The sequence below is a fragment of the Vigna umbellata genome, chromosome 3, assembly GCF_029865625.1.
Source record: "Vigna umbellata cultivar VRB3 chromosome 3, Vumbellata_1.0, whole genome shotgun sequence".
In the NCBI taxonomy this organism is placed as follows: Eukaryota; Viridiplantae; Streptophyta; class Magnoliopsida; order Fabales; family Fabaceae; genus Vigna; species Vigna umbellata.
The window spans coordinates 19,171,619-19,195,611 of NC_142167.1; the positions used below are offsets into that span (position 1 = coordinate 19,171,619).

Here is a 23,993-nt window from a genome sequence, read left to right on the forward strand (position 1 = left end):
TATCTATACCATTTATAAAATGGTTTTTTACATAAATGTTTTAAAAATGTATCCTTTAATAATTATTTTTTAAAATTCAAATAATTATTTATCATAAAAATTTATTTTCTTTAATTTCGTCTTTTTAGTAATTATTTTTAAAATTTAAATAATATTTTATAACAAAAAAAAATTATACGATAAAAATATTATAAAAATTATTTATTTATTTATAAAATAGTTCTATACTTTATTAATATTGTTTTTTAATAATTATAAATTATTTTATAATTAAAAGAAAAAAAACTATATTTAAAAAATAACACATACGTGATACATCCTAGTACACGTCCATGTAAAGATATTCAAATTAAAAATATTTAAAATTGTTCTTAAGAATTGTATTTTCTAATGTAAATGCAAAGGTAAAAATAATCAAAGCTAAGCTTATTTCTCCCAACATTTTATCCACACAATCAAAGCTTTTACAAAATGCTTTAAAATTTTCACTTACCAATCTATAATGTTCGACTTTAATTGTATTAACAATTTATATGTTAGGAAAATCCTCACACCCATTAATGAAAATCAAATTCTTCCTGTATCTATTTTTCGAAATTCACTAAATCAATTTTAAAAAAAAAAAATTCAAAAAACAATCACCACATACTCACCCACTACTATTCTAGATAAAATTTTCCAAAAATAATTTAGTAAGTCTTGGAAAATAAAGTCCAAAACAATGATTGTGGAGAGAGAAATTTGAAAGGGTTCATATACATTACAATCAAACATTACAATCAAAGGACAAAACTATAAAAGACAACATTAATGTCATAGATAGTAGAAAAAGCACCAAATTTGAAATGATTAGGCACAGTTTCTTTGTCTCCACAACGAACATTTCAACAAAAAGATTTCACTATTAATAAGATTTTACTTTTTTCAGCCAAACTAAGAAAATTATTAGAGCTGTGAAATTGGATTACAATTCGCATGTCAATCCAATTTATTACGGATTTAAATCGGATTGGGTTAAAAAAAATTATATTTTTTTATGTAGGTCAGATTTAAATTTGACTCATTTAAATATGGCTCATGCGGGTTGAACTCGTGGTGGACTGTGTTGGTCCACCAACCCACTTATCTAATTTTATTTTATTAAAATTTAATTTTAATTTTATAAAAAAATATTTATTATTTTGTTTTTCTTGAAAAAATCATTTAAGTTTCTTATTTTCAAAATTATCAGTGAAATTTGTTTAGATTTAAATTATAGAAAGTTTGTAACTTTTTTTTATTTAAAAAAAATTGTAATTAAGTGAGTCGGATCGGACTGGGTTCGAATTTTTCTGGCTTGCTAATAAATGAACCGGATTGAATTGACTCACTAAGTGACCAACCTGTGATAAGCCGACCGGGTCGAATAAGGTAATCTGTTTTAACAACTCTAAAAATTATTCTCTCCACAATTTATCTTAAAAAAAATTGAATTTTCTTAACTATTACAAGTTTTATTGCAAAACTTATAAAAATGTTCTTATTTATAGTAACTCCTTTCTCACAAACATATATTATATATTTCTTAAATATATTTTTTTTAATTATTTATTTTAAAAGCTCTTTTTCTTACTTTAAAATCCAGAACTGTAATAAATTGATTGAACCGCGCCATTAAAATTTTTCAAGGATTAAAAATAAAAAAATGATTTCTTTAATATACTAAATAAATATTAACCTATTCGGCCAGAGGAATGCGCTTGCGGGCCAAAGGATACCGACAGAAAAGGGAAAAAATACACAACACAGCGATTATGAAAAACTGCGAATTAAAGAAATACGATGCTTAGCGATGTGGGTTTTCATTTTTCATAATTATGAAGCACAATTAGTGGAACTTAGAATGTTATTTTGGCGGTAATAGATGAGGACGACCACCATGGACGAGTGATAGTTTCAGCAATTCTCCTCCGTAAGCAAAGAGCAGTAGCTGAAACAAACAACGAAAACTGTGATAAGCATGAACAAGCGCCAAGAAGATGAGCGTAACACAGCTGCTACCCTTGACTCCAGGTTGAATCAAACCCTCAAAAATGTTCAAGGGTAACCCTCAATTCCTCTCTTTTTCTTTTCTCAAATGGAGGGTAATAATGGCATTACCACTGGTTCATCCAGGTTTTAACCCTTTTGTATTCTCTAGTTGATTTCATGACTAAGCTTATTTCTGAAGTTTTCATTTTCTTCCTCTTCAGTGGATGGGTTAATTGAACGATATTATTATTTTCCCCTTATGAATTTTCTACTCACTTAATCAGTTTCACCGACAACTTGAAGCTCCAAGCTTAGTATATTAGCTTAGGCTGCATTTAAAAAATGACAATTTTGTTCGGATTATTTTGTTTATAAGAAGAAAAGTAAGCAGATAATGTGAATTGAACTTCTCCAGTACACCGAAACCAATTAGGCATCTCAGCTTTTCGAGAAGTTAAATGAGAGAATTAAATTGCTTTTTTAGCTTAGGGAATAAACTCAATTCATTTCACCTCCATAGAACTACTGTAAAGAACATAAACTACTAAATAACTAGCTACATATACATACATAATCAATAGATCAATTTAAAAAGAACTTGATTATAACTACATTTATCTTAAAACTATATCTTCAAAACCCTTGAACACATCTATACTCCTGTATACTAGTCCACCTTATACCCGCATTATTATGTGCTTCTGTGTATCATCGTAGCTATAAAACAAACAACATCAAATGGGTAAGCTAGAAAATATTATATTTACACAAGAGCATATATACAAAGAAACACAACATTGATATCATAAAAGAAATCAATCACAACCATGTCTACTCCAGGACTCAAAATCATATCAATGGTCACAAAATACCTAGTCATCAAATTTCCCATATGAAAATCCGTTGGTTATCTAGCCATAATTCAAACCATATGATAACTAATTTTACCCATAATACCTGACCATCAAGTTCGATGTATGAAAATCAATTCATCTTCTAACCACAATTCCATATGGTAATTAATTAAACACACTATACTTGATCATCAAATTGACCATATGAAAATCAACTGATTTTATGGCCTCAGCACGTCCCATATAGTAACTAGTCTATGGCAGGGTACCTACTCACACACTCATTTCCAAATAGGTAGCAAAAACCTTCATTGGCTTTTTTCGTCACTTGATATTTTCATCTATATGATTCAGACTATTAATAAAGTCTGCATGTCCCTCCTTTCAACTATACTTGTGCCATGTCATATTTTCTCCAGGGTAACCACAACTTGTTATCTTGTAATTCACAAACTCTTTAAGTGCATGTGACCTTTGTAGAGTTTAAATACAATATAGAGTTATATTAATCATATCAAGTTGTTTCTTATCTTGTTTGAAACCTCATAATTATCTACAACTTGAATCCCAGTAATTTTCCCACCAAAATAACAACCAAAGACTCTAGTTTACATAAAATAACAAAATTCATCAAGCTTTGATTTTCCATTTAATATAGTTTCATAATCCAAAATCTAGACAAGTCTTTGCTTGTATTTTAATTTAAACGTCAAAATAGAGTCAGCTTCCCTTACTTAAATCTTTCTTGTGGTTTAAGGAACTAAAGGCTGAAGAGGCAAAGGGGTCAAAAACACTGCAGAAACTCTTAGATCACTTCAAAGTCCAAAACCTAACCGTTCAACCTTAATATATGAGTTCAAAACCACAAAACTCCCATACATTTCAAATCTCAAAAAAAAAAGGAGAGGATAAAAACTTAACCAAAACCCGCAAACCAAACTATATCTCTACTCTTCCCCTTCACAAATTCTAGGCTAAAAAAAATATACTTTAGGAGAGATAGGAATTTCCTTGGGGATATTTAGAGAGAAGAAGGATTATTATTGAAGGAGAGGGAAGGAAGAATGGAGCGGGTGTTCTGTTTAGAAGGCAAAGAGTTAAGTTTTTAAATTGATAAACTAAATCTTCAAGAAAATTTCAATTAGTTTTAATTTATTTTTCATACTTTATATTGGAGCACCAAAAAGATGGGTCGTCACACTTTTCATTATGAGAAGTTTATCTAAACAGAATCTAAACCTATCGAATATGTGCTTATCATGTAAGCATTTATGTATACGCCGTTTTCAATAAAAATGATTGGAAATAAAGATTAAACTGTTTTCATGAGTTTGTGCATTGTTTCTGTAAGTTACCGTTAAAAGCTTATTTAAATAAGCTGAAAATTACTTACAAACATGTTCTAAGCTATAGTAAACAATTGCACAACTGCCTATGTCGTTAATATACTAAATAAATTGTAGATAGGTTCTTCTAAATATGATTGACATTGATAGTAGCAATTTAATCAATAAGGCTGAAAGTAACTTACAGATTTATTATAAACTCTTGTAAACAATAACATAAACTCAAATTAACTGTAAACAAGTTCTTCCAACGGTGTAATTATGATTGATAGTAGCAATTTCTATGATACCTCTTCATAAAGGTTACTCAAGGGTCGCAGCATTCCCGGTAAAATATTATTGAGTCGTAGGTCAGATCCTCCGGATAGCTCAAACTCAAAGATGTCAAATAACCCAAACTCAAAGATATCCTCACCAAGTTACAAGAGGAGCTTTTCTCACAATGATGCTGGTCCAAGTGATCATACATCTGGGGCAGTAGAGGTGACAGTGTTATTCATAACTATATCGTTTTATACTTGTCTCTATGAGACTGACATGAGTGATCGGGATCAGCTCATCAAGTGGAATTTCTACTCTTGATGCAGGAGGAATTTCCGAGTACAAACAAACCAATTAGTATTGCCAATGCCAGTAAGCTAAAAGTGTCGACTTCCTTTGGAAGCAACCAGCCTGAAGAAATCCGCAAGTCTATCGTGGGTGCTAGATCTACAGACTCTGCAAGAGTTATGAAGTTCACTAAGGTCCTCTCCGAGACAGTGGTTATATTAGGTATTTTAACTTTCCATGTTTGTATTTTCTTTTGTGCATCATTCATTGACCTTTTCCTTATATCTCGTACTTGGTTGCAACCAGTAGGGGAATCCTAAGCGATGAGCTCTTATGAACATATCCATAACGTGGTTGCCTTTTCCCTAGGAATAATTTTAGCAGTAAGGATAAAAGCTAAATTGCAACAGAAACTGAGTTATTGAACCATCCCCTTAACATCATATAAAAAATTTTGTCTTTCCTTTTCTTAAGCCTTTTGAAAACCTACTGTTATGTACCCCAATAAAATATCTCCTTCTTGAAATCTATATTTTAGACAAGCTGCGTGAATTAGCATGGAGTGGTGTTCCAGACAATATGCGTCCTAAAGTGTGGAGACTTCTGTTGGTAAGCTCTATGTCTTTCAGCTATTTTTCTTGCTCTAACTCATGTCTTCGATGGTAATTCTCAGTCATACAAAGTGTAAAGATAATCAATTTTGCTTTGTGTACAAGTTTTCAGGTCATTTTATTTAGGGAATGCCTTTGATTAAACTTTTTTTTGACAGAGGGTTAGCCATGAAATTATTCTATTGCAATTGATCTAGGTGATGCATACACAATGTTTTGAAAAGCTAATATACAGTAGATTTTAGTAAAGAAAGTTGAAGTGATTTATACTGTAGATATTAATTTGAGTAAGGGCTCAACATTATTGACCCCCAGATACTCTTGTTTTTATGTATACCGTTTTTCCTTCATGGAAATTTAAATATATACTGACAACAGGGATATGCACCACCTAATTCAGATAGAAGGGAGGGAGTTCTAAGAAGGAAGCGAGTTGAGTATCTTGACTGTATATCTCAGTATTATGATATTCCAGATACAGAACGTTCAGATGATGAGGTCAACATGCTTCGCCAGGTATTCTCAGGTTTCATATGCTCCTATATCGATAATGTGTGAAAACAATGTATTTCTTTCTGACTGTTGTCATTCTATATTTGTTAGATTGGTGTTGATTGTCCAAGAACTGTACCTGATGTTCCATTCTTCCAGCAACCGCAAGTTCAGAAATCATTGGAACGTATTCTTTATGCATGGTTAGATATTGTTGTTACTCATTTGTTGGCCAGATATTATTTGTAGTTTACTGCTCTATGTTATGGATTTTTTTGTTAAGTTGAAAATTCCTTAGTATTGGGTATGTACCAATGTGAACCCAACAAATACTGGTGTTCTGGATCTGTTTCCATTATGGATGTAGCAACCATTTAGTAGATAACAGTTTTAGACTTTGGGATTTAAGCTTTCTTTTTTGGTACTGTATTCAATCTAGTCTGGAAAAATATAAGTGTTAATGTGTTATTGGTCTAGGCAATGTGTTTCCAAGTTGCTACATCTTTAAGTAAACTGGTAACTGTTTTATGGACTAGATTATACTCAGGAGAGGTCTTGGGAGGGGAATGATCACACATTCATTCTAGAAGCGGTTTCATTGTTAGATATCAGCAAATGGTTAGTTATCTTCTGATGTATATGTACTGCAGATTCACAAGATGTTTAAAAAGTTGATTAGTCTTGTACATATTTGCTTTCTTATCAGATTTTTTGAGCAATGACCTGGGGAAAAATGATGCCAGAACCAACGTAGATCTTGTGGTCTAGGCATCTAGTTTTCCCATTACTGTTCTCAGAGTGATTCGAAGATTGAACAATTAATTATAAATATAAAGTGGGAGAAAATATAGGATTGTATTCAGAGGGAGGAGATCAGAGAGAAAAATTAGGGAGAATTGAAAATTGAAAATGACTTCTGATGTTGTTAAATCTCATTGGTCATACAAAGGTTATCAGTCTCTATATGAAACAAAATCCTAGTGCCGATCGTCAACAACCCAATATGACTAACTGACAGTTGTCAAAGACAGAATGATGGCTGAATGAGAATTAGCTTGGTTTAGAAGCCGCTGTATATGCTCTAACAATGATGCCGGCAGGAATTGTTTTGGATTCAGTCTTTGTTTTTGACTTACAAATGCATACCAGATTTGTTTTTTAATCTTATTTCACCGACATGATTTCCCAATCTTTTACCAGGGCCATTCGCCATCCAGCAAGTGGATATGTTCAGGGGATAAATGATCTTGTTACACCGTTCTTGGTTGTTTTCTTATCAGAGTATTTTGAAGGGGATATAGATAATTGGTCAATGTCTGATTTATCTCCAGATACAATCTCTAATGTAGAGGCAGACTGCTACTGCTGCTTGTCAAAGTTGCTTGATGGTATGCAAGATCATTACACATTCGCTCAACCTGGAATTCAGAGGCTTGTTTTTAAGTTGAAGGAATTGGTCACGAGGATTGATGGTAACCTTTTTCTAAGTCCTTTTGTCTTCCTTCAAGCATTGTTGTAATTTTATGAAATTTAAATGCCTTACAACTTTTTATTGACTTGGTACACTTCTATTCTTAAGTGTCATTGATTCTAAATTTTAGCAACATTACTTGTGTGTTGAATTTTCATGTTTCACAGGAATCTTCTCCTTCCTTTATTTATGAAGACATATTTGGTTTGTTGTAATGTTGTTTGTGTTATTTACTTGGTACTATATATCAGCACGACTACGCCGTTTTTAATAAGATATTAATAATTAGTTTTGACTTTTTAGAGTAAAAATACTCACATATTTTGCATCATAGAACATTAGGACAAACAGAAGAATATGAACAATTAGGACGAAGAGAATGAATCACGGAACCTGAGAACATGGAACATTACCATTCTACCGTCAACCATGGAAATAGGTGTATAGATTGTAAAACACTTTCAATTTCCACCTTAAATTCTTCCTGCTGGAATGCTTTAACCTAAGACGTGTTATGAGTATATGTTCTGGTGGCCAAGTGGTTGTTTTGTAATTAATTATGATTGTGGTTAAAATTCTGTGTTTTTGTTTGGAATTCTTATCCTACACAGTAGAGTAGAATTAGTTTGGTGTCACAAGGGCTTGGAAATTTCGACTAGACATTTCCTACCGATTTGCTTTTACATCGAAGTGTCAAAACTTGAACATTATCTAATTTGGTCCATTTACTAAAGAAAAGGAATTTTTAGAATGAACTATCAAACCTTACCCATATTTTTTGCTACATTATTATTATTGTATGTGTTCAAATGTAATCTGATGTGCCTTAGTGAAACTTTTGAGCTGCACCAGAGCCTGTTTCGCTGCACTTGGAGGATCAGGGACTTGAATTTCTTCAGTTTGCTTTCCGCTGGTTCAACTGTCTTCTCATCCGTGAGGTTTGCTTTGATATTTTGTTTTCTTATAAGTGGGATATATTTGTAAAAACGTAATATAATTGATAAACATGAGACAGAATGGAAACATTGTATGGGATAAAACTTTAAGATGATTTTATGCTTTTATACTAACGATGTCTTATTATATAATTAGATACCATTTCATCTCATCACACGCCTTTGGGATACATATTTAGCTGAAGGAGATGACTTACCTGACTTCCTAATATATATATTTGCCAGCTTCCTTCTAACGGTGAGCAAGGTTTCCTTAGCCATTCTATCTGAATCAGATTTCATCTTGCAACTGTGCTGACTGCTAACAGTGTCTCTGCTGGCAGTTTGTTAGTGTATATTTCTTCTGGCACGTAGGATAAAAGCTAGGCGTGATTTACATTTTCTTTACCATTACGCTTCTCTTTTTCTTTTGCCCACTTTCTACCGCTTAAGATAAATGCCTTTTGTATATATTTCCTTGGTGTATTAAAATTGCTTAGATTATTTCCAATGTGGATCGAAATTCCTTTCTAAATGATGCAAACATTCCTATATATACTTGTACTCCCTGTTTGTCTATTTCCTCTTTTACACACAATCTTTTATGTATTTCTTTGTTTCGTGTGAATTTATGTATAGTTGCTTAGAGACTATTTCCATATTCTTATTGCTTTTGGTAATAGTTACTTTAGTAGGAAGTGATTTTTCTTTTTCTTTTTTCCCTTTAGTGGTCTGACAAGCTCCAGAAATTTGATTTCCAAGAATTGGTAATGTTCCTTCAGAACCTCCCGACAGAGAATTGGACTCACCAGGAGCTTGAGATGGTGCTTTCACGAGCATTTATGTGGCACACCATGTTCAACAACTCTCCCAGCCATTTAATTAGCTAAGCGGGCATTTGCTGTTTTCTGGGTTTAGTTCTTCAATTTTATCTTTTCTTTTTCTTGATTTTCAGATGACTTCTGCTCTTTCTCACTCTGTGGTGCTTTTTTGTTATTAAACTATTCTTGTAAACCAATTCTATTTGTATGTGACCTTGTAATATTTTGTAAAGGAGAGACAAAAACAAATGATAGACACAGTGAGTCCACTTCTATTGTATTAACGATATATATTCCAGAACAACAATCGATACAGTGTTTGTGTATGCAATATTTTAATGGAGACTTGTACAAGCATTATGCATATGGAAATGGCTGTTAACTCGCTGTATTTTTATGCTAGCCCTATAACTTATAAGTATAAGGAAGATTTTTGTTATATCTGAACTCAGAAATCCTATCAATGTTGGCTCGGCATACATTTTATGCTCATTCTCAGAAAGAATTAACGATTGTATATAATGGTGATAGTTACAAATGAAAATCAAGATTGATTAGGTACAATCAAATCTAGAACGGACAACCTTATTTTATTCCTCGTCCACTTCAAGCCCCGGTATATATTCCAAACTAACATCAAATATGACTGGACTGCTTGGAGCCACCCTCGGTCTTCCAGGAGCAGAAGTAAGGCCTTTTGGAAATGCCAACTGCCAATAAAACACAAAGATATATAGTCAACAATCAGAACCGAATAGTGGCCATTTGTAATAGTAAATGAAAATTATCATAGCATTGAGTGCTTGTTATCGATTGTCAGTGCAATTTTCAAACACAATGTTCATGGTCAAAAGTTGCAGTATCTGTTTTCTTTTTTCAATGTGTTTAAAGTATGCTTCAGAAGTAAAAAAAAAAAAAAAAAAAACACAAACATTACACGATTCAAGTGATTCCGATCATTACTGGGACGTATCTACATTTTTTATTTATGAAAAAAAAAACTAATTGCGTTTTATACGTAAATTGGTCTTTATCATGTTCAAAAACCATCTAATAATTTCTGGGGAATCTAGCTTGAACCGTAAAAATGGAAGCTTACTGATCCAGGTATGTACAGTCGGCGCTTCCCTCCCACTTTCATGCTCAGAATACCTTCATCAAGTCCCGGTATAACCTGTCACCATTGGACTGAATATCAGTTAATATTCAAAAGCACTGTCAAACACTTTGGTCACAAAGCTGTGTTGTTTGTCAAGTTTGAGTACTAACTACGGTGAAAGAGAAATTTTTAAGCTTTAAAATATAAAAAATAAAAGCAATATCCAGAGTTTACCTGACCAGAACCAACGCGGAAAATGTAAAGCTGTCCTTTCTCCAGTGAACTGTAAAATTGAAAAGGGTGGAAAAGAGAAACACAAATAAAGAACTTCTAGGTATATTCACAGGCTTAAAATTCATTTTAAGCATAGTGCATCCATGTAGCTATATACATATAGGTGAAAATTTTTAATCAGGATTCAAAGAGAAAATCTTCAAAACCAAAATTGGAAGGTAACATTAAACTGAAAAAGGAATGGGCAAATTAAAACATCAGAAATATTCAAAGAGTATTTGCTGTTGACAAAATATGGTTGATTGACGATTCTCCTAATAAAATATTTAGATGTCCAACAACGTATGATTAAGCATGGTTGTATAATTCTGCACATTCAAATAAAACTTCGCATGTATGCACAACAACAAAAACCATTTCACGTGTACCAATTCATGGATTGAAGAAATACTGATGCAAATTTGTAATACCTGTCAAATATTTGTCCCGATGGAACCATTGCAACATAATTAGCGGCCACCTGTAATTATATTTCATTAGTCAAAGAGGCATGTGGAAATGTAGCAGTCTTGGTATATTGAGAGAAATATCATCTACTGACTGAGGACTTTACTCATGACAAGTATAACTTATATGTTTATTCAAGGTTGAAAAAGAATGGAGATACTTTAATCTTCATAGAAATATCAAACTTCAGAAAGTTCAGAAATGAGGTGATCTACTGGCCCTTTCCTGGGCCAAAAAGCATGCCATTGTGAAGAAGTTTGGTTCAGTTGTGGAATAAATGCAGTTTCTATCTCACATCTGATTTTTTTTCCCTTCTAAAAATATAACTCCAGTGATTCAAGTGCATGAGAAAGTTATGCAGTGCCCAAAAGGTTAATTTTACACACCTGAAATCCAATTGGTGGACTAGGACCCTGCCCTACTTTAATATCCTTGTATTGCAAACCAGATCCCGTAGTTACCATAGGCACCTTCATTGCATAAAACATTCAAAGACAAAACAGTCATTAACTACGGCTCTTAAAGTGTTAGTAATGTAAAATCCATTCATCTAGTGATGATTAAGGTCCCAAAAAATGTATAACCTTCAACATAAGATGCTATCACATCACATCGATTAAATATTTCTAACAAAAACAACAGATTCTTCATTGCATGGCATGGAACATCATGTAGTATCTTATGTAGAACTATGAGAACCTCTACTCATTCCAATAAGAAGTAAGATTCTATTAACTAGAAAGAATTAATAGGAAGATCAGGGGCACTTGCAAGGAACTTAAGGCTTAAATTTTATCAAGTCAAGGAAGAGGCTTGTAGTGACTCAGCAATATCTTGTTAAAAACCTTATCACTGTAGGTTAACAAATCAATATTAACCACTTTCAGAGACAAGAAAGTTCAATGAAATTGTCATATCTTCTGCGACATTTATGTAAACTTCCCAAGATTTGACACGATTCATCATCTTACAGAAACCTGTCTCCTATCATCACAGTATAAAAGTGATGCAACCGAATAAATATAAATGCATTGTAAGCAATGTACATGAATCACCGTCAATGTTCAAGCAGAGAAAGGCATAGAAAGGAGGCAAATAAGGGGACTATGCAATCTCACCATACATTTTCAAGCTCTTTCTCACAAGTTTCATCACACAGTTTTGGCTTTTCCTCTGGGGGCAAACCAGCTCCACTGGCATCCAATGAACCGATGAAGAGGCCTGAGACTCCAAGAGCCAACCCAAGAAAGTTTCGACGTGAATTGGCATTAAACATAGCAGTAGTGCATTCCCTTGTCTCTGAGGATTCGACTTTAACAACTAATCTTCGAAATTTGTCAACCAAAATGCTCTGAGGAGGAGTAAAGGAGGGACTTTTACCACAAGTAGAACCTATCAAATGGGAATCCAAGTTCAGAAAACAATTGTACCATAGAAGAAGGAAATTGGGTCAACACTGCAGAAATAAATCTGAATTCAGTCTGTAATTTTCAACTTCTTAGTGTTTCATATGAATGATATATATGAACACAACACAACTTCCTTCTTTCTTTTGTGTTTTTGAAAAGCGTTTTCAAGGACATGCAATGCAATGCTAGAAAAGCCTGTTGTGATAGAAAGCAAAGCAATTTAGTTGTGTGAAGGAAACAAGTGCGAATATGAGGAAGAAAAAGAAATGGGGCTACCAAGTGGGAGAAGCAGGGAGGAAGCTATGGCAGACATTTCCGACGATGTCATGCGACCATGTCCCCAAACGCAGAGGTTGCTTTCATCCTTATCCTGCAACGGGGAGGTGTACTAAGAAACAAAAGTACGTGCGGAAAGCAAGTTTTTTTCAAAAACATGTGGATCAGATTGCATGGACTCTGGTTGGTGGGTGTTGCTCCCTCCACCACCACAGCTTTCTCCCTCCACCTCCCCTTTACTATTTTGCCTCTCAGTAAAATTTTATTTTTAGAATTATTGTTTTTTAATTTTACTCATTTATAACATATTTCACTGATAACCTACATAGTTCCTTGTATGAGTAAAATATTTTTCTGCAAAGCTCAGTGATCGTGAAAAAAATTATCAAGCAATCTTCCTCTTGCTTTCGGTGCAGTACGTGGTGCAGTGCGTTTGTGATGTAATGTGCTTGTTGTGGTTCCTCTCCAGGTACGTAGTCATAATCCTTCCAATAATCCTAAACCCTAAACTCTAAACCCTTCCAATAATCCTTCCAATAACCTTTCCAAACCCTAAACTCTAAACCCTTCCAATAATCCTTCCAATAACCTTTCCAATAATCCTTTAACCCTAAAACGTAAAATGAAAACGAAGCCTAAACGGATGACATCCTTCAACGGATGTCAACATTCGTTTAAGGCAAAACGGATGTAGACATCCGTTTCGCCTTAAACGGATGTTGACATCCGTTGAAGGATGTCATCCGTTTAAACTTTGTTTTAATTTTATGTTTCTGTTATTATTTTATTAGATATTTTAATATTTTGATTTATTATTTTTGAATATCTTTTTAATGTATTTTAATAATGTATATTTATATTAGTTTATATTTAAATATTAAAATAATAAAATAATAAAAATAAAAAATTTTAACTTTAAGGATATAATTGGAATTAAAGATAATTGGGGAGGTGGAGGGAGAAGGCCTTGGAGGTGGAGGGAGCAACACCCCTGGTTGGTCCGGGCTGTGACCCAATATATGTAACCTTCGAGAATAAGGATATTTCTTTTTGCACTCACATATTTTCCTTTTACACTCTTTAAATATGAACATTTTCCTTTGTCCTAAAAGATGATTTCGATAAATATAAAATTTGTTACTTTGTCCCAAAAGTTTATTTATGTTATGATGATATTGTTGGCAATTATTTTTATTACACTTAATGTTTCAGAAGTGGGTTAGGAATCAAACTCATAACACTTTTTTACAATTTTTTTCAAGCCTCAGGGTCAGTACTTATCAAAAGCATTCGGATATTCAAGTCAGTTATATGGTAGATCGATTATCACACTAAAATTTTAAATAAATGCAATCACTTACCTCTTTACTTTTCTATTTATAGGTTTCAAAATATTTTTTAATTAAGGTTGACTTAATCACTACCCAAAAGTTGATAAATGTGTTTAATTTGTAATGTGATCACTTAATAAGTGTTTGACTGATTGATCACACATTCTTTGAAGCGACTGTTCAATTTGTATAGAGTAAGCAAAAATAGAAACGTTGACATTCAGTTACCCAGTACTTATCTGAAAACATTGACCGTCTAGCTAATAGAGGACGATCGATCATACAGCGCCCCTAATAATTTTATATCATTTAAGAATCAAGATTAAACGTAGTTAAATTTTTTTTTCTACTTAACAAAACGTTTTTTAATGGGAGGAACCAAGATTTAAAGATCAAAACATTGACGTAGGTAACAATAACGCTAATAAAATTGTGGCCAAATTCTTAGTAATGTAAGAATTACAAAGTCAAATTCTTAGAGTATGGCGATAATTCTTCCTCTTTGAAATATTCATTTAGCATATGTTAAAGTATTCGAAAATGAAAAACGAGAAAAGTTGTTGAGATTAATTAAAAAAAACTTCAACCCTGTATACTTATAAATTAATTAATCAAAACCAAACGACTATAATATAACTATTAGAGTACAGTGAGATAATTGACTCTATAATAAAAATTAAGTCCGCCTTCTTAAAGAATAGTATTTTAGGAGTTGCATTTTTTATCAATTTCAAACACTGCTACTTTGTTGTGATAACGTTCAATAATAAAGACTTTGTTGTAAATATTTAGGAAAATTGTTTATTTTCTATACTTAATTTGTGTACAAAATAATTTCATGTTTAGATTTTATAAGATATACATTGATTTGGCCATAAAAGTGGAAAAATGAAAAAACAAATTTATAAGTCTCATTTTTTTTCTTAACGAAAACTAACATATTAAAATCTAATATTTATTAATCAAAAAGTATATAAACTCAATAAGCAATTGAATAACAAACCAAACATAAGGAAAACAAATAAACGGACCATATTTGAACAATTTAATACTATTCTTAAAATAAAATAATAATACTTATTGAATTTATCACAAGACAACACTACAAATCAATCAACGATTTTATATAATTTGTTGACTTTTTAAAAAAAATATAGCAAATCAATTCAGCATCCGATAAACTACAAACACATTTATATAAGACACAATATATAATTTCAAATCTTAAACCTTAAAACAATATATATTTACGATTTTTTCTATTTATACATTTTTATTCTTAACCATTCTTAATTAATAGTTAATAGTGTGACTTTAACTTACACTTAACTCCAATAATATTTTGAATGCTAAAACATAACTTGATAATTTTATATGCAATTTTGAATTAAATTAATCATTAAAATATTACACGTGAGAATCGCAGCCTTCATTGTTTTTTTTGCTATTTGTCCCATTGGATAGCCCTAGTAACACGTCTTTGAAGATATTCTTTCTTTTCCCATTATATTTTTTCTCCCTAATTTGCAAAAATAAAAAATAAAAGTGAGTAGTTAGTAGGAATTTGAAAAAGGAAGAAAGCTCCAACTTGCTATTAAATTCCTTTGCAAAACACTGAAAAAAGTAGGTGGAAATGTATGATATGTAAATAAATAGTTAGGTGAAACCTATTATTCTTTCATTTTCCTGCTGCATAGTCAAATGTGAGTTAGTCAATTCAACTTTAAGCATAACATATTTGCACATTATTCTTTCATTTTCCTATCACGCTACATCACTCAAAACATAACATATTTGCACCTTTGATTTGTCAACACTATTAGCCAAAACTACTTATCAACTCTTTCATCATCTTTTAAATCCTTTGACATATTTAACGTCTAACCATCAGTAGTGCAGTAAAGGGATATGACATCGGTTAGTTTTGTTTATAGGCATCGCTTATGTAACCGAGGCATATACGGACGAGGTAAAAAAAGGTGGTTTTGTGCCTCGGTTCTGAATCGGGTCAAAACGAGATTCGATTATGCCTCGATTCTTCCATAACCGAGGCAATAACGTGTTTTTTTTCGGTATCCACAGTTCACTTCTTCCTTTTTGTTGCACAGAGTTATTGATTATGTTGTTGAGTTCTAGTTCTATTTATTCAATGAAGCCACTACATGAACATCCCAAATTTCGATATCACGAACCAAAAGAAAGAAGGAAAGAACAACAAAAGGAAGAAAACACACAGAAACACATTTTTGAGACAAAATAAAACACAATTTTGGTATCACGAACCAATGGCACCCAAACTCCATCAACGCGTTCAAATCCTCTGATTATCACAAACCAGTGCCACCCAAACTCCAACCTGCATTAACAACCCAAATTTTCAACCCCAATCAGAAGCCCCTGACGGAGGTGCAATCGGAGCTCTCCAAGCGGCTAAGGTTGAAGTCCGGCGGAGATTGGAGCAATGTTTACCGTGGACGCTTCAACCATCCATCAAGATGCTCCCTTTCTTTCTCTTTCTTCTTTCCCAGCGAGCAATAGAAGCCGCAGAGCAACCTAAGAAGCAGAACCCCCAAATCCATTTCGCAATTCACCTGCAGAGACACTATCTTGACCGATTAATCAGTGGAACCAAGGTTTTAAACGGTGGAAAAGAGGAATGAACAGAGGAAAATAGACTTAGAGTGCGGAGGAGAGGTGGATCTGTAATGGAGGTTGGGAGATGCGCTCTCGAGAGCTTCCGCCATCGCACATTGCAGAGCTTCCGCTGTCGGCGTCGCATCCTCGCTACCGCGTCCCCGCCGCTCCATGAAATAAAGAGCTTCCGCCATCGCTGCACCGTCGCCACTATCGTGCCGCACTGTCGCCACTGTCGCGTCGTACTGTCGCCGCTGTCTCGCCGCACCGTCGCCACTGTCTCGTCACACCGTTACCGTTGTCTCGCCGCACCGTTGCCTCTGTCTTGTCGCACTGTCATCGCTGTCTCGCCGCACCGTCGCCGCTCTCACCGCCATCGCACATCGTTTAGAAAAAGGAGAAGAGGAGAGTGCTGCTAGGTTTTTGGGGGAAAATCATTCACGGTCGCAGAGGCTAGGTTTTTGGCTTTCTAAGGTTCAGCCCAAGCCCATATGCCTCGGTCCATCTGTCAACCGAGGTTGTATCATTGTCACGTGAGATTTATGTCTCGGTTTTACCCTGTCAACCGAGGCATTATTATTTTTAGACACTGGTTGCTTAACAACCGAGGTATATACTATTTTGAAAATTACAGGACTGCCACCGCGTTTTGATACACTTCGGTTTCAGAAAAACCGAGGCCTAATGTGCAAGTTAAAAATGCAATTTTTTACTAGTGCATGTATTCTCTTTTCCAAGCAAAACATGTACATGTTTTAGATTGACTTAACACATGACCAAATTATATATACATATATAATTGATTATCTTTAAGTATAAGTTTTTTTTCATAATTTTCACATATGTTTATTTTACATGGTGAGAATAATACATTTGAAACATGATTAGTGTTTTTGTATATACAGATCATCTAGTCATTCGATATACATAGTTTGTACAAGTAATAAATATGTATTTAACCATCTTACTTAAATTTATAAATCATATTAAAAAGTTGACTTAAGTCTAATTCAACTTCACATAACCAACTTGTAAGGTGAGATTTGCATTCACTTATATATTATAAATTAATCTTATCTTTAGTCAATGTGAGACTATCAATAGATCAATATTACTTTAGGAACAATCACTAGTGCAGTCAAGGGAAACCACACCGGTTATTTTTGCCCATAGGCAGCGATTCCTGAACCGAAGCATATTAAGGCGAGGCAAAAGTGTAGACTTTTTTCTTCCAGACCGAGTTAGTTTGTCCCTCTTTACTGCCTCGGTTGGAACCTGAACCGAGGCAGTATGGTCTTTTTTTTCTTCTTTCGCCACCTTTACGCCTCGGTTCCGATTTCATTTCCAGATTCTCCAACGACGTTCTCTAGAATCACACCGCTATCATGGCAACCTGCAGGAAATAGAAAATCAGGACGCCGTTGCGACTACCGCCACCCATAACCACAATCACGCTTCACGTGCACCATCAGCAACCTTATTGTGTCGCACCGTGTCGCAGCCATCAACAATCGTGCCACAACATCTCGCGAGCTCCCTGAGGCCGTCGTGACAACCTTCTTTCATTGTGTGCAATCAAACTGTTTACCCCAACCTCACTTTGTGCAACCTCCATTGATCCTCATCAACAATTTTCAACTTGCAAAACCCCATCTAGAAATCAAAATCTGCAAATCATATAGAAAACAGCAAACAAACAAACTTTGTGCTTAGCTCGAAAAGAGCCGTTCTGAGAAAGAGCAACGAGAGGAGGAATCCCGCCCTCTCTCACAAGCAAGCCTCTGTTATTAACACTGTGAGCACAGAGCTGAACAAGAGTCAGAACATCGAACTCCTTCCCCTTCACCGACCCATCTTCGATCGCCTCCATAAGCGCAACAATACCACCTTCTTCCATGATTGCCTATTTTCCCTCCTCAATCCCCGCCAAGCTGTTTAGCACCACCATCGCCTTGTCCGCCATCCCGCTCCCTTCCTCCGCCACCAGCTCCACCAGCGGCTTCACTGCCCCCGCGCTCACCGCCCTCTCTTTGTTCTGCCGCACTGAACACAACTTATACATCGTCGCCAGTGCGTCCTTCTTCCCTCTGTGGGAGCCATTCAGTAGCAGCGAAACCAACGGTGGTATCTCCCCACAAGCACCGATCGATATCTTGTTCTCCTCCAGAAGAGACAGATTCAGCAACGTCGTGACCGCGTGCTCCTGCGTCCACGGATTGCTGCACCGGAGCAACGAAACCAGAGTAGGCACCGCACCAGACTCGCCAATCAGAGCGCGGTTGTCCGCTCTGTTCTTCGCCAATAGCCTCAGCTTCGCCGCCACCGATGGAGAATGCAGTCCGTCGACGCAAATCTTCACTGTGGGCTGAAGATCCTCCGACGAGATACTCTCGATTATCTCCGTGGAGAAACTCTCTCGTTGGAGAAACCCTAGGCAAGGCTCGGGCTCAGGTTCGAGCTCGCGTTCCCCGTCAACTTCAGGTTCGTAGGAGGAGCATAGAGATCGGGAGTGCAAACCCATCTCCTGGTGGTGGTTGCTGGCTGCAGCGGAAACGCATTAGGTTGGAAACAAGAAAAATAAAACGGAAATGGAAGAGGAACGGTCGTGCGGAGAAAATATCAAGGACCAACGACCTCGGTTCCTAGGCTAATCGATGCCTTCGGTCCGAACGACCTCGGTTCCTAGGCCAACCGATGCCTTAGGTCTGACTGGTAAGCATAGCAGGTTTTGCAGAAAGGATGGACAGGTCTTTTGGCTCGGGTGCCTTTCTAACTGAGGTCATATCTCCTTTATGCTTCGGGTGAGAAAGAATCAGTGTCTATAAGTTCGGCTTAATTACGACAGTGCCACCACGTTTTGATAGGCTTCGGTTTTCCATAAACCGAAGCCTATTAGACGAGTTAAAAAGCCTAATTTTTACTAGTGAATTGATAGTTGTATTTGTACTCTTACTTAATTTACAATTAATATCAAGATCATGCTTTTCATTTTCAAATATAATTTATACTTAAAAGTATCTTTGAAATTTAGAATACATGGTATTTTTAATTTGGTTATAATAGTATAGTACAATACTTGACATTGCTGGGCAACTTCCAAACATCCTTGGTCAACACGGAATAATCCATTGAAACCCATGTCCACCGAAAAAGCTAATGGAGTCCAAAAAGAGAAGCACAAATCTAACACACTTTCTTGTTCCTCTTCCCTCACTATAAAATAGCACCATCAAGAACAACAAGCCACAACACAAGCATAAAAAACTTTCATCGCTACCTAGCTATACCACAACAACCCTTCTTTTCTAGCTTTCACCAAACCTTCAATCAATGACTTCCTCAAAAGCATGCACCCTTTTGAATTTTGTAGCTGTTGTTGTGTTTGTTGCTATTCTGATTGGAGAAAGTAGGGTGGAGGCAAGGCTTTTATCTCAGTCTGAGGAGTTTGCATTTGCAAAAGCTAATAACCTCCAAACACACACCTCTTCAGCCTACGAACAAGCCAAGAAAACGATGGCGTTTTGGATGCAACGTTTGGCTTCTGGACCAAGCCCTAAAGGTCCAGGTCATTGATTTCATACCCTAAAACCCTAAAACAGACCTTCTCTATTCACACATAGCTTAGCTCAATTATTTCATCATTTCTCAGTTTTTTTATTTATTTTTTCCTTATTAATAGTGTGCTTTCTTTAGGTCAAGATATATGCTTATAAAAAGTCTATTGACGTGTACACACTATGTATATTTAGGATTCTTTAATTAATTAATATGTTCACTTTTATTAATTACATCAGTTCTCTGTATCTCTTTCAGCTAATGAACATATGTTGCAAGTGATGATGATAGAAATAATTGTTTAGGCGTAATAATGGTTTTGGCGCAGACAAAATTTATTGATCTCTTTTTTTCTGCTATATTGAAGTTTTCAATTGTCAACTTTGATGCTGCAAAATTCAATCCGTTGCGTATATTGAATTCGACAAGTTTCAAACCAGCAATTTCACATAAAAAAAGAAAATAAATATTGAAGAATTCATATAGATTAAATTTATGACATATAAATGACTATAGAAACAAAATGTTAGAAGTTAACGTAAATTTAAAATTCAACACTTAGATACGTGATATTTTACATAAAATAAATATAAAATAAATTTATAGTATGTAAATAAGTATAAAAGTATAATTTTGTGTAGTTGAAATAATTCAATACAATCGAGTTTATGGGATTGAATTAGATTACAAAAATTGATTTTGTGGAGCTGAATTATTTTTCAAAAAGGTTTTTAAGGTGATATATATACTACTTGTTATTATTGGAAGTCATGTTAAGTATTTTCTATGATTTGAAAAGGATATATTATTAAATGTTGGAGTAGATTTTTGACAACGCTTTGATGATAACATTTTTATCAGATAACATATTTTCTTTAGACTTTTCTTTTTTATTTCTTTTGTTATGAAAATTTTATAAATTTATTGCGTTTGTACCGTTTTTCAATTAAAAAACTGGCCTCACCAAAATAGTGAAAAGAAAATGAAATAAGTGGGACCCCTATCGCATGTTATTCAATTCCAAAGTGAAGTCTAAGATATAATTATCTAAAATTATTTTAACATGTGGGTTTAACCACAATTTGTTTTTGTCTAAGAAAAAATCTATCTAAAATTGTTTTAACACCTTAATTCTAATCCAAAAATCGGTTCCTTAATGTATATTTAAACATATAAAAAATATAATTAAAATTAACCTTTGAATTTAATTGTAGAAGATACGAAAAAGAAACGAAACATGTGCTCTAGTAATGATGCGATGAGCCACCTCCTTTTCCTTCGTATCTCCCTTCTCTTAAAAAGTGTTATCTATGAGTCTCTAAAAAACTTAACAATACCCAATTATTACCCATGAACAGCATATAAAAAATTTCCATTATTAATTAGCTTCATTAAAAAATCTTCCCAAAGGACTCTTGCCGTTTAGAGAAAAAGATAAAATACTAATTGTATTCATCAATCGTGGATGTATATTCCTATTAAAATAATAATAATAATGTAATAGATAATAATAAAAGAATAGATAATAATTATCATACTAAATTTTTAAGATTTAATTAGAATATTTATAGGTTTGGATTAGTTCATAATGAAAAATATTAAAAGATTTTATTAAAATGTGTTTTTTTATATGTTTATTAGATTAAATAAAAACATTAATAATAGAATGATAAATAATAATTATAATATTAAACTGATAATTATAATATGTGAGTATATAAATTTAACTGTTTTGTAATAAAGAAGTTTAATAAAACTCTTGAATCATATTTTTCAAAATGTCTATTAAACTAGATAGAAACCATTATCCATATAACAACATATAAAAAAAACTTTAATTATTAATCAGTTTCATTAGCAGTTCACAGTAAAAAAAAATTAAATCTATAGGTTATTTTCTATTCTATCTCTGATAATACAATCAAAATAGTTGTTCGAATTTTTTACATCGACTAAAGATAATGTCAAATTATAATATATAAATAAGGTGTAAACTTTATCTTACAAACCGATTTTATGAGTTTGAGTTAGGTCTAAAAACCTACTTCATAATATGATATGAGAGTTATGATTGAAGCTTATCTTAACGAGTTTTATGTGATCCGTTGTCGGGTCAAAATCGAAACATCCCCTTAAATCTACTTTCTAATAATAGCTTCCCTAAAAATATAATTATTTGATGGTTTTCAATATATATCTTTGGTTTTAGAATGAAATGTTATCACAACATTTCGAAGCAACATAACTCTTAATATTATAAGAATAAAGGAAATGAAAAGGAGCATATATAATTCTTGCGAAAGGTACGATATATCTGACGCATAGAACTGATTATTTTACAGCACACATATGATATATGATAGAAGAAGGATCAGACATGCATGTTCTTCCCGATTGATATCCATGGATGATGCATTGAGTAACAGAGATGACTTAGCAAGTGAGATTATCACCAGGAGCAACACCAAGCTGCGAACAGTATTGTGTGTAGTAATCAACACGAGCCTGAACAGCATCAGCGTTTCCTCCATCACATTCAACTTCACCTTTCATAGCTCTAATGGTTTCACCAAATCCTTGTTCCATCACAGGGCTCACATTTTCTGTCCAGTACCACAGTGCTGTCTTGAACGACACCACTGGGTCACTCCCCACTGTCTCCGGTGCCTTCAACCCATCAAAACCAATGCTTTCTCCTGCTGCTCCGTAGTTGTAGTTCCATTTCAGTTGAATCGGCCCACGACCATAGTACTCCTTGTCAGCCGCACACGGATACTGATCACTGTTGCTTTCGTCACAATAGTCCTTTGATTCACCTTCAGTCTCTTCTATGTAGCAAAAATCTACAACCATTCGTATTCATTAATCGTTAGAAGTCCCAGGTCAACTAGAAAGAGATGCAGAGAAAGAGTAATGATACTAACGTTGAGTTTCATGGGTGAAATGAGCAAAAGCAGCTGCAATTTCACGTTTGGAGTCATCTACAGAACCACTCCTACCAAACTGTTTGTAGGAATTGAGAGCATGCAGGAAGGCTTGTCGAGAATAGAAATCCTTGCCTGGACAATCTGCATCGTCGTCACCTTCGTCTAATATGGCGTTGAAGAATTCAGTTGTGACAATGTCAGCCACAGTAACATGGTTGGCTGTGTCAGTGCCATAGCAAGCACCTTGTTGGCACCCTATTAGCATCAACGCTAAGAAACTCACCGTCACTCTCGTTACTCCGGCGTTCATGTTTTGCACCTTGTTGTTCCACATCGCTTGATGGAGAATTCTATCAAACTGTGTGATTACTATAGATAGATACAATGTTGGCAATCCAGTCCACACTGACTTCTATTTGTAGCATGTTTTCTTCTCAGGGAAAATTGTCAGATAAATTTTGAAATAATATATTTAATTGTATATTGATTGATGGAACAATAATAGAGTATTTTGTCAACAAAAATTTATGCAATGAATAAATTTATATTATAAAAAAATGATGAATTGATTGTATATGAAAAATAAATTCTGAAACTATTATTCTCCTTTCATAAACCTTTCAATTAATGCACTTAGTTAAAATAAATTTATATTAGTTGAATATAATAAATTAGTTATTATTTTATAAAAATCATCAATATTTTAAACTTAAAAGTAGGTGGACTTTAATAACAATAAATATATTACAACTACTAAAGTTATCTTATTTAATTAAAGATATTTTAAGGAAAAAATAATTAATGTATCGAGTTTTATATAAAAAGAAAAAAACACATTTTCAGATTTTCAGAATAATTGTTTGATATGGGACAAAATAATATTTGTTTTTTCACTTCTTTAATTGGTATTTTCTGGAAAAAAAATTAAATTA

At 33.9% G+C, this 23,993-nt stretch overlaps 4 protein-coding genes and 1 pseudogene across 4 annotated transcripts; 2 read left to right on the plus strand and 3 right to left on the minus strand.

The window, feature by feature from the left end:
* Positions 1 to 1,742: 1,742 nt before the first annotated feature.
* Positions 1,743 to 9,415, plus strand: LOC124823129 (uncharacterized). The gene is made up of 10 exons (XM_047295264.2): positions 1,743 to 2,082; positions 4,513 to 4,693; positions 4,798 to 4,981; positions 5,298 to 5,368; positions 5,749 to 5,886; positions 5,974 to 6,065; positions 7,063 to 7,334; positions 8,186 to 8,271; positions 8,426 to 8,527; positions 8,997 to 9,415. Exons 1-10 carry the CDS (start codon positions 2,000 to 2,002, stop codon positions 9,156 to 9,158), a joined length of 1,371 nt encoding a protein of 456 aa, XP_047151220.1. The 5' UTR covers positions 1,743 to 1,999; the 3' UTR covers positions 9,159 to 9,415.
* Positions 9,416 to 9,544: 129 nt separating this feature from the next.
* On the minus strand, positions 9,545 to 12,742 carry LOC124823130 (FKBP-like peptidyl-prolyl cis-trans isomerase family protein). The gene is made up of 7 exons (XM_047295266.2): positions 12,615 to 12,742; positions 12,053 to 12,321; positions 11,316 to 11,399; positions 10,893 to 10,942; positions 10,423 to 10,471; positions 10,189 to 10,263; positions 9,545 to 9,799 (listed from the first exon to the last, which is right to left on the minus strand). The coding sequence occupies exons 1-7, from the start codon at positions 12,664 to 12,666 to the stop codon at positions 9,680 to 9,682; spliced, it is 699 nt and encodes a 232-aa protein (XP_047151222.1). The 5' UTR covers positions 12,667 to 12,742; the 3' UTR covers positions 9,545 to 9,679.
* Positions 12,743 to 17,681: 4,939 nt separating this feature from the next.
* LOC124823146 (uncharacterized) lies at positions 17,682 to 19,100 on the minus strand (annotated as a pseudogene).
* A 674-nt stretch (positions 19,101 to 19,774) lies between these two features.
* LOC148201794 (uncharacterized) lies at positions 19,775 to 20,382 on the plus strand. Its single transcript, XM_088108148.1, has one exon. It carries the CDS (start codon positions 19,910 to 19,912, stop codon positions 20,150 to 20,152), a length of 243 nt encoding a protein of 80 aa, XP_087964274.1. The 5' UTR covers positions 19,775 to 19,909; the 3' UTR covers positions 20,153 to 20,382.
* Positions 20,383 to 22,327: 1,945 nt separating this feature from the next.
* Positions 22,328 to 23,422, minus strand: LOC124823148 (endochitinase EP3-like). The gene is made up of 2 exons (XM_047295297.2): positions 23,059 to 23,422; positions 22,328 to 22,977 (listed from the first exon to the last, which is right to left on the minus strand). The coding sequence occupies exons 1-2, from the start codon at positions 23,393 to 23,395 to the stop codon at positions 22,568 to 22,570; spliced, it is 747 nt and encodes a 248-aa protein (XP_047151253.2). The 5' UTR covers positions 23,396 to 23,422; the 3' UTR covers positions 22,328 to 22,567.
* Between the last annotated feature and the right edge of the window lie 571 nt (positions 23,423 to 23,993).